The sequence below is a fragment of the Monodelphis domestica genome, chromosome 6 (assembly GCF_027887165.1).
Source record: "Monodelphis domestica isolate mMonDom1 chromosome 6, mMonDom1.pri, whole genome shotgun sequence".
In the NCBI taxonomy this organism is placed as follows: domain Eukaryota; kingdom Metazoa; phylum Chordata; class Mammalia; order Didelphimorphia; family Didelphidae; genus Monodelphis; species Monodelphis domestica.
In genome coordinates, this window is record NC_077232.1 from 157,565,814 (window position 1) to 157,583,884 (window position 18,071).

Genomic DNA, 18,071 nt, shown 5'->3' on the forward strand with positions numbered 1-18,071 from the left:
GAAGCTATGCCAATACCTTCCTAATTAACATTTTTAAAATTCTCTTTTATGTCCAGTCTCCAAACTTGTCTAGCTTTGACTTTTTAAACTCCTTTTTTCTTTTTCCCCTTTCAGATCATTTCTGATTCTACTTATTTCAACTTTATTCCAAAGTCTGTTAACTTTACCTTATAGCTCCCAAGTGTTATTTTAAAATGTTCAGAGGTGGCACAGGGCATATATAGAGTGCTAGATTTGGAATCATGAAGATCTAAGATCAGTTTACCTTCTAAGATGTGTAACTGGTTAAATTACATAATCTCTCTCCATCTTTAGCTTTCTTGTTTGTAAAATAACAACAATAGCACCTATTTCCTAGGATTACTGTAACAATCTAAGATGGCATCTGTAAAGAGCTTTGTAAACTTTAAAGCACTATACAGGTGACAAGTAGTTATTATTAATTCTTTCATGTTCTTTGTTTTGCTGGTAGGTAGCATTAGGCCATCTTTCAAAAGCTTCATGAAAGCAAATTTTCACAGAGGATCTCAAAGATTTTGAGTTTTGTGTGAAAAAGGCACAACTATTTGGTATTGTGGGTAGAATTAGATGACAGAAAAAAAGCAAATCTAGTGTTGCAGACTGAAATATTTCACTTGGATTGAGGGAGGGAATTTATGAATGATTGTAGAAGAGGTTTACTTTACTCCATGGTTAAATTAAAACTTCTTGAAGAGATAACAACATTGGATATATTTTTTGCAGTTGAATGGGAAGTGGCATGAATGCTTAAGGAGCAAAGGTTTTGTTATATAATCCATATCCCAAGGGTGCTTGAGAGATTTTTCAGGTACTAGCATATTTAAATACTGCAAATTGTCAAATATTAAGTTCCACATATTAACAGATAAGTGAAGGATTCAAAGAGTTCTTCCTCTTAAAAATGTTTAATTAGATCAGAACTTTATTCTGTTTATTCTAAGCCTTCAGATTTACCTAATTTTAAGATATTTCCTTCTTTTCAGCATGATTATGATATGCGGGTAGATGACTTCCTTCGTCGAACACAAGCTGTTGTCAGTGGCCGAAGAAGCAGACCCCGTGAAAGAGATCGAGAGAGAGAACGTGATCGTCCTAGAGATAACAGAAGAGACAGAGATAGGGATCGAGGACGAGATAGAGAAAGAGAGCGAGAGCGGTTATGTGATCGGGACAGAGACCGAGGGGAGAGAGGACGATACAGAAGATAATGTGTCTTGAAGCACTGATTGTTTAAAAACAACAAAAAAAATTCTTGTATTTTTTTTGTGTGTTTACAAGTAGTAAATTTATTTTCAGATGTCTACTTAAAGTTCATTGTGTAAAAGGTTTTATTATGACCCTCTTTGTTCCAAGCATGCAGTATATAAGAACTGGAAAAAAAACTCAAATCAGCCAAAAAAAAATGCACAAAGTTGACGCTTGAGTTGACACTTTTATTGGGGCAGAACGGAAAAGTCAAGAATGTAGATATTGATTCATTCTCCATAAGTGTTCATCTACTTATAGTGTGTTCATCCTAGTATTTTTGTTTTGTTTTGTTTTTATTTTTTTAATTTTTTTTGTTGTTTATTTTTTTTGTTTGTTTTTTGGATATTGATGGATAACTGCCATGATACTTTGCTTTGATATTTTCCTACAAGTAGTTGCACAGCACACGGTTCAGTGAAAATAATGCTGCTATTAAGTATGCAAATATTGAAATATGATGGTTTGACTTTATGGCAGTGTTGTAGCAGCCTCTTGGTTTTTTTTTTCTTTGTTTTTTAAAACTTACTCTGTAAAGTCAGTCACATTTTTTATTTTTTTCCAGTCTTCAATGATGAAAGCAATATTAAGAAGACATTATTGATATCTAATTTTTAACCTTTTTAAAGAGAATCTTCCTATGTTCAGTAGCATTTTGGTCAATGCTATTGTTTAGCCTTCTCCTCCAAAATGTATACATTGGCTTGGAATGTTCACAACCTGCGTGTATGCAGCAGAAGAAACTCCTGTATTCTACATCGCTACCAGTTTTTCGTTTCATTTTGTTTTTTGTTTTTTTTCAGTTTTGTTTTTGTTTTGTTTTTGTTTTTTTTGGTTTTTTTTTGTAAAAAATAAATTGGTAAAGATTGACACTTCTGTTGTGTTTATTTCTTAGCTTTTTGAAAGTTATTTTTTAACATATTAAAAGAACATAGCTTAGAAGATAAGAGTTATTACTAAGTTTGCTGTTTTAATTTTCTCTATCAGGAACTTGTTCTTGCCTTTTGTTTTCAGCATTAGAAAAATAATCTGGGTTAACTCTTATTTCTACTAAAATTAGCAGTACTTTTTGTTTGAAGTTTAATGGTGTTTTGGAAAATAGTACTATATTATAGACTAATCTATGGTCTGTTTGTTCCCAAGATAGTTTTCTTGTAGCTTTCTTCTTCTGCTTTTGTAAGTACAATTGCTTAAAGCTGTCTGCTAATCTTCAGAATAGACCATTCTAACTTGTCAGATATTTCATTACCATTTTCTATATTCTAAATTTGTATTAATCTCTTGACTTGACATAAAAACATACTTATGTTGCACTTTATTCATAACTCTGAGTAATGTAGTGCAAATATTCTTGTCCCTCTTTTAACAAATGTAGAAACAGGCTCAAAGAATTACAATCAACAGTAGCCCAGGGTTACAAAGCTAATAAACTCTAAATCTGCAATTTGAACCTTGTTTTCTGACTCCATAGCCTGTGCTCTTTCCACTTAAACTAACATTTTTTTCTTTTCACTCCTACTAATATTTTAATAGTTTTTGTTTTTAATTGTCAATTTCTAGTGCTTCAGTTACAGTGACGAATGAAACAACCCCACTCTCGTAACTATGGTCATCTGTCTGGTCCATTGGTATCAGACACTGGAACAGAGGTCACTAAATTATACATACAAATCTCAGTGGGCTGCATATTGATTTGATTCTTCAAATTTGACATGATCTATGTTTTATTACATTTATTTTGTTCAGTCTTTCTGTATTATATTTTAACCTGTTTCACTTGGCACTCATGAATCTTGTGGACCAACTATTTGGCGCCTGCTCTATTTCACTTTCATTTCCCAGATTATGTGCTGAAGAAAATAGTGTCAAGAAGAATGGAATTACCTTTTGCAGTCAAATGCCAAAGAAAAGGTAGAAATAGGAGGGTAGCAAAAAGGTCATTGGATTTAGCAACACTTTGAGACATTTTGAGGAAGTGCCCAGAACAAAAACCAGTGAGGTTAAATGAGAAGCCTTGAAATTAGGGAGGCAATGAGCTCTTCCTAAAAAACTTGTTGGTATAAAAATCAGGAAAGATAGGAAACAAATGGGGAGAGTCAATGCAAAGATTTTTACCATTAGAACAGAGAGCTAAAGAAGTTATACTGGCCTCAAATCATGTTTTATTTTTTATCAATATTACTGATTTTGTGGGGAACCAATGGCGAGGGAGAATTATGGAGGTTGTGTGGGAATTTTAGGCATTTAAGTGGTTGTTAAAGGTTAATTGATAATCATAACTTTGGTTCTTTGTGTCTTCACAAACTTCAAGCTTCCCATTTCTTTGACATTGCATATTATTTAGTTATGCTCAAGGTTACTTTCTTTGGCTTACAAATGGAATGAATTTTTATTTAAGCCAAAGTTAAAAGAGAGGAAAAGGAGGAAAGTGCATCTGTGTGAGAGAAAATGAAATGGAAATGAATAAGTTGGAAGCAGGGTATTAAGTATTCGAGAAGGGAAAGGAAAAGGTCAGTGTGATTAATAGAGTTTCCTGTCTTGTCAACGGATATCCTCATTGGACCAGATCAGTATCAGAATATTGAGATCTGGTTTTGTTCCTGTTCCCTTTTTATCTTCTCCAGAGCCTTACCCTATCAATTGTTTTGAGATTAAATGTACAGTTTCTACTTGGGCTCAAAAATCTTTGAAACTGTCATCCTATCAAGCAACTTTCTCCTTTTCACTATCAGATTTTTAATGTTTTTACTAAGCCCACTTTCTCACCACCACTCATTTACCTTTTAAACTCCTCCCAGCGCTTCCCAAAGTCATTAATATTTTGTGCCTTCATTCCTTGACTTATGGATGCCCTCTTTTTTTTTTTGGCTTCTGTTATATTTACCAGACCATTCAGACTTGCTGACTGACACTTCAAAATGCCTGCGATGTGGGTATTCCTTATATTTTGGTTTTGGCCGCATTTGTATACTTTCTCCCATTAAGTTCCTACTAAGTGCTCAGCACTGTCCACTGTACTACATTGCCTTTTGAAGGTCAGGAAGGTCAGTGAGAAAGATAATAAAATTTGTGAAGGGGCAAAGTAAACCTTAACTATGTTGATTGCAAGAGATACTTGGGAAAGAAAGAGGATAAAATATGTAGTAGGGGAAGAATCACGCATGAGTAGGAAATACTAGATAGTGGAAATAGCCTACCACATCCATTATCATATTTTTAACATCCTCCATTTTCCTGTCCCCAAAGAGTCAGCATAGTATAGTACATAAAATGTGGGGCTTGGGGTTAGGAAGACTTCTTCAAATCTTTTCTTGGGCACAGATGATGGACCAATAGAGCCAGAGTTCAGGAAGACTCAGTTCAAATTTGGCCTTATCATTTGCCGTGTTCCTGGGCAAGTCACTTATGTCTGCCACGGTCTTACTTAAAAAAAAAAAAGTGTTGGTTGTAAAGATGAGAGATTTGTCATGAAATAAGTGCAAGTTGTTTAATTTCTCTGAACCTCAGATAATAGCATTGGGTGGTCATAAGTGGAAAATGAGTGATATATATATATATGTGTATATATATATATACACATATATATATATTTTACAAGTATTAGGTATATTTATTCTTTAGACATGTTAAAGTTTTTTGTTGCTTTTCATTTATCATGCCACAGTTGTTTCTTTAAACTTTACCTCCCCATTGAATATTTGATTTGAACATCTATACCACATTTCCACATCCATAATGTGCTACCTCAAAGGTAAGCAAAGGGTATATTTCATTATTAGTCCTTTGAGACACAGAATCAGTAATTCAGCTTGTGGCAAGAAACATATGCCTATCATATTTAATCCACTAGTGATAAAAAAGACATGTAAAACATGTCTTACTCTGAAAGAACTTACAGTTTAATGTAGGAATGAAGAGGTATATGAATAGGATACAATTGAAATTAGTGCAAAGGAAGCCCTGGCAGATAAGGAGAAATTACCATCACCTTGGCAATCGGGATATAATGTATTGCTCTTATACCACTAGCACTGCACAAATAATCCAGTCATTTCCCATTATAAAATAAGTTGATTCTGGCATTTGAGGCCCTTCATAATGTGGCTTTAACTTAGGTTTTCTGGTTTTATTTAATGTCTCCACATACTCATCACTTGTATGGATTCCTTGTCTCCATAGCTCCAAATAGCTGTCGAAGTCCCTCTTGACTCGTGCTTCAGTGCTATCTCTTCCGTGAACATTTCTCTGATCTTCCACCCCACAGTTAAAAATGATTTTTCCTCGGAGTTTTGTTCCGTTCTCTCGGATCATCATCATTGTGAATAAATGTTTTCCCCAGTATAGTTCTGAGCTCCTTGAGAGCAGTATCAAAGTTATACCACTGTATGCACAGTGGTTAATATTTGTATCTTGTATAAAGTAGGTAATTGATAAATGATAGATGTTTGTTGAAGAATAATCCCCTTCCAGAAAAAGACACAAGTTCTGAGATGTCTCCCAGTATCATTCAGCTTCAAAGGGTAATTCTTCCCTAGCCCCCCCCAAAAAGGTATAAACACTATTTTTCCCCTTGAAAAGAACTCACATTTTAATGGAGATAAAACTTGTAAATAACTGTGCCAGAAAAATATAAGTAGAACAAATGGGAGGTAATCTCAGAGGAAATCATTGCAGTAGGGAGGGAAAAAAAGGCTGCTTGTGAAATGGCAGATTTGAGTTTTGTTTAAAAAAGTAAAGGAAGCTAAAAGACCTACACAAAGAGAGTGAACTTCTCAGGCATGGGAGAGTGCTTTTAAAAAAGGACGGGAGATCAAACTTTCAAGAGGATTAATTTTAATATGAAGCATATAGTCATACAAAAATCAATGGTCATCTGATATCTAGTTTGGTCAGAGGCAAATGGATAATTTATAGTAAAAAAGCTCAAGTCCTGGGAAATGACAAAAATCTTAGGAAATTTTTTTTGACAGGATCACTTTGACCAGGAAGCTTTCTAAATTCAATTTTTTCTACTATTGCCATCCTTTAGAGTGGGCCTATCAGGGGAACTTGGTGGTTTCAGTTCTATGCTATAAGGGGATTGAGGCTGTTGGTGCCACTGACAAAAGGGAATTCTCTTGGCAGTCAGCTATCAGAAAGCAAAATTAAAACCTATGATCTATCACTGATCCTAATGTCTATTCTTACTCCTACAAAGATATATTTATTTGCTACTAAATTATTAATTCTATTGGTAACCGGATCCCAAAGCAACTATTTTTATTAGTTTAATTTAGCTGCTAGGCCTGGCCACTAGGAGTAACTTACTAAGTAAATCATTCAAGTAATCAGTATTAACTTCCTAAAGTTTTGTCTGCATCAATACAAAGGTACAAATGTGTGTATATATGTGTGAGGAACAGCAAATAGGCTAATGTTAGTGGAAAATAAAGTGTAAGAGACTAAAAAGATTAGGAAGGGACCAGGTTGGAAAATACTTTAAATGCCAAAAAAAATTTATATTCTATAGGTAAAAGGGAGCCACTAGAATTTGTTGAAGGGGGAAAATGGGAGGAAAATGTAACATGATCAGATTTGCAACACATGAAAGGAAATCTGGCAGCAGAGTGGATAATGGATTGGAATGGAGAGACTACTTGAAAGGGTACTGCAATAGTCCAGTTAACGGTGAGTATCATACAGAGTATAGTGAAAGTATTAAGATGTACATAGTACTACAGTGGTAGCTGTATGAATAGAAGGTGGTAATGTTGCTATTTGACAACAGATTGAATATGTGAGGTGAATGTAAATGAGGAGGCAAAGTTAAGGATGGCAAAGCTTTGAACTTGGGTGACTATTGACATCTTGATAGCACATCTTTCCCCCACCCCAAACCATCAGAAGAGAGCCCTGGAAGCCTCCCACACTTCCAGGCTTGACCTGGATGAAGATTGAGCCAAGAGAACTGAAAAAGAAATGGCGAGGAAACGGCTAGGAGGAGAAGCAGGAGAGAGCAGAGTTGTGAAAATCTAGAGAGAAGAGGGGGTGATCGATAGTGCCTAGAGATCAAGAGGAATGAGGATGGAACAACGGCCGTGATGGACAATAGAGAGGGAACATGTTCAGTGGAATCCTTAGTGGGAAGCCATCTTGCAGTGTTCAGAAGAGAGTGGAAAGAAAACAAGCCCAGGCCTTGATGGGAGGCAGCTTTCTCAAAGGAGGCCAGGAAAAAGGGGGGGATGAGATGATAAAAGATGGATGGGTCAAGGGAGGGCTTTTTGTTTTGAGTCTTGTTTCTAGGCTGTAAGAAAGCGTGGAGGATACAGGGATAGACTGAAGAGAGATGAGAAGGCAGGATGGATTCCGATCCTTTGTATGTGTATGTGTTTGCCTCAACTACAAGGAGGACCATCTCTTTCTGTGAAACAAGAGTGAACAAGAGAGCAGGGAAAGGAAAAGAGCTCTCTGCTACTGGCCTCCATTTTTCCCACTGAATGTAAGGCAAGGTTCTCATTTGGGGAGAGGAAGAGGGAAATATTAGAGGTCTGAGGAGGGTTGAAAAGACTGGGAATTGCTGCTGTGGTGAGTGGGATAGTGGATAGATGAAGAAGGCGTAAAGGAATGGCCATGCCACAGTGATGGACCAGATTCAAAATCTATGTTAAACTCAGTAGAGATCCACATGTCAAACCAAGCAGATAATCAGAATTCTGAATACCCACAATGCTTTCTGGAATAAATCTGTTTTCCACTTGTGTTAGGTGGAAACCCAGGCGCAAAAAAGGGCAGAAATCGAGGCCATTGACTTCATGTCCCCAGGAATTTAGGATTCCCAACTGCCCCCAAATAAGACAAATACTCTTAAAAATATACACACCATAACAATCAATTTCTTTTAATTAAAAATATTTGGGAAATGAATTTACAGTGCTTATTTGCATATTAACCTAAAATCAGCATGCAAAGGATTTGTAGTCATATTGCTATTTTCAGTCAAGTTCAAGAAGTAACATTAGCAGGGCCATGATCATATGAACTGTAAGTATGCTCTTTATTTATTTATTGTAAGTAAGCTTTTTAAAAATGAACTTGCATGTTATGTAAGAATTTACTGTTTTTAACTAAACCAGTAGAGGGCACTTATCCTTTGAAAATATTATTTGCAGCCCATAGACTCTGAGTTAGACATGCATTACAATCAGAATTATAGCAGCAATACACACTTCATCCCAATCTCTACAAACATAATGCTTAATGAACATAATTAGCATATTGGTATGTAATCCAAGGAGCATTATGTAAAAAAATCCATCCACTTTAAGCCTCAAATTTCAAACCTCAAAAAATTCTTGGAGAGATAAAGTCTTCCTAATGATGTTTAGAAATCTACAATAAGACAAAATGCCTTGGAACTGTTCATCTTGAACCATTTCAAAATTAAAAGAAAAATTTGAAGCATTAACTTAGCTATGAACACTACCAAAAAATTAAACTTTGATTTTGGCAAACTATTATTTTTAAGATACAGTGTTTACAGTGTAGTAAATCCTACTGCTCTTATTTAGATAGGACAGTAATGGCTTAATGTCTAGAAAACTTAATCCAGTACTGCTCCATAGGGGCTTATTACTTTTATTATAGTCCAAAAAACTGATCAATACAAATAATTTTAAAAAATAAAATGCAAATAGGACTTTTATTTGGTTACTATTTTATTTTATAAAACTAGTGAACAATAATCTTTCCTCCTATATCCCTTTATAGTTTCCCCTCCATATCCATACTTTGCCCATCAAGTTATTGGAGACAAATCTCTTTCCCCGAGAAATGAAAGCATTCTCTGTGATTCTTTTTCTTAAAGGCCTAGAGGCAATTTTACTTTGCTCTAAATTTAGGCTTTACAAGTCAAGGTGAAGAGTGGGGAAAATCCTTTTTTAACAGGTGCTACTATCACTACTTATTCTTAGAATATCCTAAGAGCTTGGAAATATTTGATTGGTCATCATTTTGAATGAATGAACTCTAGAAATAGCAACATTTTAGATTTTTGTTGAAGCACAGGACTACTTTCTCCTGAATCTTTGTTCCAATTCCAGTTTTAGAAGTGGGAGGAATTATGTTGTCAAACTGCCTCCATTTCTTTTTTCATTTTATAAATAAGGAAACTGAAGCCCAGCAACAAAATGCATTGCCCATGGTCACTCAGCCAAGTTAGTAGTAGAGCTCAGGTGTATGAGTCATCAGTCCCAGAGCACTGAGCTATGATCACAAACCTGTTGGGGCAAATTGCATTTACAGATCAAGATTAAAAGGTTGCTTGAATTACTCTTAGAAATTATTCTAGGGTGTGACATAACAATTGTGGATGTGGAAAGGACAGTTCAAAAGAAAGTAGTCGAAGATTGAGAAAAAATTCCAGTTTGAATTTTGTTTTTCTCCTGTATTGTTTTCTACTAACTTTGGTACTGTAGTTTTCCTAATCTACCTGGGAAAGTCTTTGATATCACAAACTAGAAAGAAAAAGAGAAACTCTTAAATTGCTTCTTTCGATACATCTCTTCTCATATTAAAATGACCACTCTGATTATCTGTTGTGTGCATGTCATATGCATGTCCAAATTGGTTGTAAACCTGAGGACAGAAACTGGCTCATCTATCTTTGCATCTCCTTCAGGACTTGTCTACAGTGCTTTGCACAAAGTAAGAGTTACATAAATATTGTGAATTGGGAAAAGGAGGAGTTTATTTCAAACCTTAAAACAGCTAGACTAAATTACTAAGGTACAGATCTTCCTGGCTTCTTCCTCACCACTTACATCCCCCATCCCCAGCCTTAGGTATCAGAGGAAATTATGCCCTCTTTTGTTTCTTTCCTGTTTTACCAAATTTCCGGCAGCAAAACAAGCAGGATTTAGCAACTATAAAGACAACAGTTGCCACACAGGCAAGTAGGAAGCCAATCACATCCAAGGAATGGTACTGGTACCAGGTGAGGTCATGGGCAGCAGGTCGAAGGTGCTTAGCACCTTTGTGACGCATCACAAACTCGATCCAGAAGACAGCTCGATCTAGGGGTTTCACAGGTTGGTCATGATGAATTCTTGATAATCTCATAGCATTTTCTTTGTATCTGAAACAGAAACATGTGCACAAAGCAGAAGAGAGTAAATCACTTTTTTTTTTTCCTTAGGAAATCTACTCTACCCTACTGGGGCAACCTTGCAGCAAATCATTTAACTTCTCTAGACCTTATTTCCTCACCTGTAATAAAATGAGGAGGTTGGATTGGATGGTTTCTAAGTTTGGGGTGAAGGGAGGAGTACTGTGTGCTAAATTTATAATCCTGTCAACTAAATGTCACATGTACTTTTAAAAAATTAGCATTTCTCTAATCAAGAGTGATTTAAAAATTGTTTAAATTATATATATTTAAACCAATTACATGTAATAAAAATTTCCACACAAGTTTTCCTAAGTTATGAAATTGAATTTATCTCTTTCCCTCTCTTTCCTTCCACCTCTCAGTTCTGTCAGACAACTCAATCTGAGTTATTATACATGTATTATCATGCAAAACATTTCCATATTGTTCATTTTTGTAATATTATAAAACCCAAACCCCAAAACAGAAATCCAAATAAACAATTGAAAAATCATATGTTTTCATCTTCATTCTGACTCCAATAGTTCTTTTTCTGAAGGTGGAAAGTATTCTTTGTCATAAGTCCCTCACAATTGTCCTGGTTGGATCCACTGTCTTGCTGATAATATCCAAGTCTGTCACATCTGATCATTCCACAATATTGCCATTGCTATGTGTAATGTCTTTACTCTGCATCAGTCCACGAAGGTATTTCTAGCTCTTTCTGAAATCATTCTATTCATCACTCTTTACTGTACAGTAATATTCCCTCACCACCATATACCACAATTTGTTCAACCATTCCCCAATTGAGGAACATCCCTTTAATTTCCAATTCTTGGCCACCACAAAAAAAGCAGCTATAAATATTTTTGAACAAGTACAAATACAAGCCCTTTTTTGGATCTCTCCAGGATATAGGCCTAGTATTAGTATTATTGCATCAAAGGGTATGCATTATTTTTTGGGGAATCTCATGTACTTTTGGGGGTCACTCAGCAGACAGTCCTATTTCCAGTTGGTTAGGGGAGCTGAATGTCTTTCTAACCTATCTGACTCCAGCCACTTAGATTGTCCTTTATTAAAAAGAAACAAGGGAGAAGAACTGTGAGCCCTATGATTTACTTTCTGAAGCTCTGAAAGAATTTATTCTTCTCTCCACCAAATATTAGAAAACAATAGAGGATTCTTAATGTTTATGATAGAGGGTTTTTTTTTTTTAGAGTACTTGTTTCATGTGAAAAAAATATCATAGACACAGAACTGGCCAACCTTCTTTTCTAATCATATGGGAACATTTGTGGCAGTTAAGGGGGCCATCCAACAGAGAGACAGCCCCAGCCCCACACTAGTATCCACAAAATGTCAAAAAGCCTAGTAGGACTCTACCATTGTGTTGAGTGGATCCTTTGTGGATGAATGCTATGGAAAGTGGGATCACAGTAGGATGAGAAGTTGTTGATGTTATGAGTTACTCTTGTGAAGGAATAAGATCATGCATTCACCAAAGTACTAAAGCATCTATTGCATCTGAGAATCTTTGATCCAAAGGGTGATTTTGACAAATTTCTATCCCTCTAATATTTTCATTAATTCAATCTGCCAAACACTTATTAATGTGTAACATTCCATACACATCCTATTAATATCAATCAATATATTGTAGAGGAAAGTAGGTGCCCAAATGCTATAGCTGCCTTTTGGAAATCATTACTTCATTGAAAAGCTCTTTTAAGCCAGAGATAGCAGGGCATAACACCTGTAGTCCCTGCTACTGGAGAGACATAGACTGGTATAGATGATTTGAGTTTGGGAATTCTGCACTACAGGAAGGTTAAAGTCAATCAGGTACATGCATTAAACCTAGTATCAATGGGTTTTAAGACCCTGGAAACAGAGGGCCACTAGACTACTTAAGAAGAGAAGAACTGGACAAAGGTGAAAATAGATCATGTCAAAGCTTTCATGCTAATTACCAATGGAGTTGGTCCTTGAGAGCTTGTTGTTCTGGTCTGTACAAGAGAGGGAGACAGGAGGGGGGGAGAGAGAGACAGAGAGAGACAGAGAGACAGACAGAGACACACACACACACACACACACACACACACACAGAGAGAGAGAGAGAGAGAGAGAGAGAGAGAGAGAGAGAGAGAGAGAGAGAGAGAGAGAGAGACGAAAAGGGAAAATGCTATTTAATTGATGGGATTTGGGGATCACTAACTTAGAGCCATCCCCCCTCCCCATCTTAGAGTCCATTTAGACCAACCTCCTGTCTTTATAGGTGAAGAACTAAGATCCAGAGAAGTTAAATGATTTGCCACAAAGTTGCACAGGTATTAGGTACCAGATTTCAAAATTTGTTTGACTCCAATTTCTAGTACTGGTACTTGAAGTTATCAGTGGTAAGAAAGGAGTAAATTCCAATACTCACGAAGGATCATTGATGACTGTCTTCAAAGCATTAAGCAGGTCAGCTGTTGTCATTTTATTAAAGTTCACCTCGACAGCTGCTCCCTTGGCCTTCATGTGAGCAATGTTATCAGGCTGATCAGCAAACATGGGTACACCTACCATGGGAATTCCATGATAGATAGCTTCGTAGATTCCATTGGTTCCACCATGAGTGATAAAAGCCTTGGTTTTGGGGTGACCTAAGATAGAAATGGAAAGAAAAGGGATCAGTTTAAGTAAGTTGTGAGGGTTTTAGGAACAGAAGGAGAAACAGAGAGGCTAAGTCATTGGGTAAGGCAGTGATATTAATGTAACAAATTGATGTAAAAGGGGAATCACTTGGAACCTTGAATATTTTTGGAAGAATCTGGGATTGTATATATATATATATATATATATATGTTGATCTCAGGCAGCAGTTATAAGCAAAGGAACTAAAGGTGGACCAGAGCAAAATCTTGCATTGTACATTTCATTAATGTTTAAAGAATGTTTACAGAGAGAATTAGAGAAGAAAAAGAGCCTCTTTTTCAGATGAGTTGCCAAACAATTGCACTTTCTTTTCATGGACTTGCCTGATAGTATTTTTTTTTAAACCCTTACCTTCTGTCCTGGAGTCAGTACTGTGTATTGGCTCCAAGGCAGAAGAGTGGTAAGGGCTAGGCAATGGGGGTCAAGTGACTTGCCCAGGGTCACACAGCTAGGAAGTGGCTGAGGTCAGATTTGAACCTAGGACCTCCCATCTCTAGGCCTGGCTCTCAATCCACTGAGCTACCCAGCTGCCCCCGATAGTATTTTTTTTTTTATGGAAACTCTTTCTACTCTATTTCTCTGATTATAACAAAAACACTAAAAGCAGCTTACTTTCCATTTTTCTCACTTTAACCAGTTCAGTTCTTAGTTCTCTCAAACCTAAATAACCAATTTGAGACTTTGTCAGAGACTCTCTTTTTGTTGGGGAACTCTCATCCTTTTTTTCTTTCTTCTTCCATTTGAGATGATTGCAAATGTTGAAAGAACCCACAACCTTAATCCATAATTTTTCTAGGAGAAACTGAACCTCTCATTGCAGAGGTTCTTAATTTTTTTTTTGTGCCTCAGAGATCCTTTTGGCAATCTTTTAAAGCCTATACTACCCTTATCAGAATGTTTTTTTGAAATCATAAGCTCTCAGAGTAATAAAGCAGAAACTAGTTATTTAATTATAGTTATAAAATATTAAAAAGCAAGTTAAAAGGACAATCACATCCTATTACTACCAAAAGGCTCTATCATTTTGAACTGTCCCAGAACTCATTTAATCTAACTCTTTTATTTTCCATACGAGGAAGATGAAGCCCAAAGAGTTTAAATGATTTAACCAAGGTCAAAATCTTGTACATCAGAAGCCAGGATGTAAACCCTGAGCTATTAACCTCAAATCTAGCATGCTGCCTTAGTGTAGTAGAGACTTAGGCTAGCAAAAAGCCTACTGATGGTTTATTAATTCAGAAAATGCCAGTAATTATCGTCAGCTAAGTTATCTACTTTCAGACAAGAATACAAGAATCTTTTTTGGGAGGCCTTCCTCCATCCCCTGATAGTTAGAAGAAGGAAACATCTGGAAAATGCTGAGTTTTATAATTACTTGTACTGAATTTGCAATCTTTCATCATCCGGATCAATTTATTCAGTTCTTTAGAGTGCCGTAGGCTTTTTAGGTATCACTGATAAATTTGATCTGGAATGAATGTATGATTTAAGTCATTCAAGATTTCTTCATAATCGCTTATGATAATGCACTACTTGTGAATTAGTCCACAGTGTCAAAAACCTATAATTTCATAGGTGTAAGAATTCCTCCCACCAAAGCAGAAGACAACCTTCTTCTTATTTAGTGTCTTCTAGCATTGCCAAAGGCTTATAGTGGTAAATTACTACTCCAGAGACACAAAACTACTAAGTTTCAGAGGCAGGATACCTAGAACTCTCTGATTCCTAATCTTTCCACTATATATTGCCTCTTCTCTCAGGGTCTCTTATTAACTGGAAATGTTTCATAAAATAAACTACTTCTATTCTTGGAACTGAGAATTTTCACCAATGCTTGACTTAGAAAAATTTCCTGTTACTGACAATGAAGAGGTTTATATAACAGATGGATAATTCTCTAAAATGGCATTTTTTAAATGGAAGAGAAGCAAGAAGATATGATTTGATTTTATACAATTAAAAAAATTCTTAATATTTCTAGTCTATAAGCTCACCAAGAAGATCATTCTGGGGAATCCAGTCATAGGTTTTGGTATTTGGACCTAATGTGGCTGGCTTCTTTCCTTTGTATCGCCACAGAACCTTTGAAAATAAAAGAAAAAAAAAGATTTGTAATGTGAGTAGAATCATAAAACTCTAAATCATATGGACTTTTAGTAAGAATCTAGTCCAACCCTCTCTTTAGAATTGAGGAAACTGAGGCCCAGAGAAAGTACCTGATAAGTATTAAATAGATATACCACTTTGTATCTATCCTTTCCAAGAACTTTCATAGACATCCTATTAAGGTCATTATTGTTGTCATTGTTGTCCAGTATTTTTTTCAATTGTGTCCAAGTCTTTATGACTCCATTTGGGTTTTTCTTGGCAAAGATACTGGAGTGGTTTGACATTTCCTTCTCTAGATTAATTTTATAGATAGAAAACTGAGGTAAACAATGTTATGTGACTTGCCTAGGGGCCAAACAAACTAGTAAGTGTCTGAGGCCAGATTTGAATTCAGTAAGATCAGTCTTCCTGACTCCAGACCCAGCATTCTATCCACTGTTTTACCTAGCAGTCCTTGTCATTATTGTTCCCATTTAGTAGAGGAGAAAATTATAACAACAGATTGGGGATGGAGGCAGGAACTTAAGGCATCTTCCTAGAGTCAATTGACAGGACTGTATTAGAATATACAGTACAGATCTTTTATATTTGGAGGGGCCATCCTAGCTCTCAATTTTAAAATTCAACATTGCCTAGGAAATGTATTTGCTTTAATGTTTACTGAGAAAGATTTACTTATATTCACCTTCCTCAGAAAATCTTTTATTAACTTTATCTAGTTCAGTAAGTATTTATATATGTGCAAAACACTGTTTAGGTGCTATTGAATACAAGGTAAAAAACAGTATCTGTCCCCAAGGAGACTACAGAAATCTACTGGTGGGTGCAATATATATCCAGATAAATAAAAACAAGGAATAAGAGAAAGAACATAGAAATAATGCATTAATGGGGGAGATCAGGGAAGGTTTCAAAGAAGAGGTAGCCCCTGAGGGAACCTTGAAAGAAGATAAGAATTCAAAAAGGAGATGATGAAAAGGCATAAGAGTTGACTTGTTTAATGTTGTGAAGGTGTGAGATAGAATGCCAGGTTCAGGAAAAAGCCAGAAATGGAGTTTAGCTGAAATTTAGCATGGTGGGAAGTTGGAAAGTAGATGAGCTAAATCATGGACAGCTTTCAATGCCAGGCTGAGTAGTTTGTATTTTATCTTAATGGCAATAGGAAGTGAGTAAGGAATGTTGAGCAGAGTAACATGATCAGAAACATGCCTTAGGAAGAAAATTTGGGGAGCTGTATGTATGAGTTGAAGGGGGATAAATTGGAAACAATAAAAACGGAGAGAGACAATGTGTTACAATGGAAATAATGTTGAACTCAAAGACACATAGTAGCTCTGATGCTAGACGAATTATTAGGGAAGTCTGAGTCACATTTTGTTCTATAAAATGACAATAATACTTGCACCATCTACCTCTCTGATGATACAATCAGCAACAGTAATACATGCACTATCTACCTCTGTGATGATACAATCAGCTAACAATCAGTTTCAAGATTCTTTTTACAGTGCCAAAAGGAATCACAAAATCATAGAAATTCCTCCCATTTAGAAGGTAGCTCAATGGCCATTTAATCCCTCTTTACCTAAGTTTATCTGAATGTGTGTCTGTGTGTATAGGTATACATATATCATATGTATATTGTGTGTATGTGTATATATGTTTAGAGGGAGGGAGATAGAGGGAGAAAGAAAGGGGGAGGAAGAGAGAGAGAGAGAGAGATTGAACAGAGTTATTTGAATGTTTCCAGTAGATTATGAAGAGCTTTAGAGCTGGGCCTGTTTTTTGGGTGGGCATGTTTCTTTGTATCTTTAGCATAGTGTCTGATACATAGTAGGCACTTAATAAATTATTTAGGATAATGAAATAACCATTGCTCAAATAGCTGAGAAGGGGATCAGAGAAAAGTCGGTTTTAAGGACAGACTTAAAATGCCCTAGGATTTTCCCTAGCTAACTGGCTGAGTGATACTGACCAGTCTGAATTTAAAAAATAAAATCTGCTACAAGTTTTTCAGAGCTGACAACCCAATAGCTATAACATAGTCAAGATGGTAGTAAAGAGCATGTGATGGTAAGAAAGAGCACACAAGGTTCTGGGCAGAAGCAGAGGAGAACCACACAGTCTCTTTTTACATGATCATAGATCTAAGGCAAGCAGGCTGGCTCATTTTGCAGATGAGGTATATGAGTGTGATACCTGGGTATTGATAAATGACTTGCCCAAGTCATGGTGTTAATCAGTGACAGTGAGGATTTGAACTCACATCCAAGGACTCAAGGCTCATTGATCTTTCCATTATGTACTATAATAGAGAATTCTCAAAAGAGACAAGACATAAGAGTGTGTATGGCCAAGTCCAGCAGAGTATGATAGAAAAATCAGAGCATCAAGAAATTCACCCAGTGATATCCTAAGTGACATCATGAGTTCTACAGAGTTTAGTTATGATTTGACTCAGCTTCTGGTGTGATCTGGCTATACTTTTTCTAACCCTTTATGCATGAAAAAGGGATGCAGCAGGGGAAATAGGACTTGGCCTGGCCATAGAGAATCTGGCTGGCTTCAGATCCCAGTTATACATTCTGTTTACTTGTTTTTTCTTGGAAAAGAAATTTAACTTTTCCCAGCCTCAGTCAGTTACCTTATGTGTAAAATGAGGAGAAGGGTAAAGGTAACTCCTAAGGTCCTTCTAACTCAAACTCTATCATTCCGTAGTATCCTTTCACTCACTCCTTATGGATGGGCTCCTTTTCATGTATTTCCTAGGTAGATGTTCCCTCTGTGTATGCTCCACCATACATATTTTCCATGTCATATAAATTCCCTGCAAAATTCCAATTCCCACTGGTGATATGGTAACTTATGG

The 18,071-nt window shown here is 36.1% G+C and overlaps 2 protein-coding genes across 16 annotated transcripts in view; one reads left to right on the top strand and one right to left on the bottom strand.

Annotated features, from left to right (window-relative positions):
* YTHDC1 (YTH N6-methyladenosine RNA binding protein C1) overlaps positions 1 to 2,721 on the top strand; it is a 34,128-nt gene extending 31,407 nt beyond the window's left edge. For all 4 annotated transcript variants that reach the window (XM_007496368.3, XM_001366688.5, XM_007496369.3 and 1 more), the window contains one exon: positions 1,005 to 2,721. In XM_007496368.3, coding sequence (XP_007496430.1) covers positions 1,005 to 1,229 — 225 coding nt within the window. In that variant the 3' untranslated portion in view covers positions 1,230 to 2,721. The remainder of the gene's footprint in view (positions 1 to 1,004) is intronic.
* A 5,406-nt stretch (positions 2,722 to 8,127) lies between these two features.
* Positions 8,128 to 18,071, bottom strand: part of LOC100010818 (UDP-glucuronosyltransferase 2A2) — a 251,836-nt gene continuing 241,892 nt past the window's right edge. For all 12 annotated transcript variants that reach the window (XM_007496356.3, XM_007496357.3, XM_007496363.3 and 9 more), the window contains 3 exons: positions 15,088 to 15,175; positions 12,822 to 13,041; positions 8,128 to 10,378 (listed from right to left, as the gene is read on the bottom strand). In XM_007496356.3, the coding sequence (XP_007496418.2) occupies positions 10,099 to 10,378; positions 12,822 to 13,041; positions 15,088 to 15,175 (588 nt within the window). In that variant the 3' untranslated portion in view covers positions 8,128 to 10,098. The remainder of the gene's footprint in view (positions 10,379 to 12,821; positions 13,042 to 15,087; positions 15,176 to 18,071) is intronic.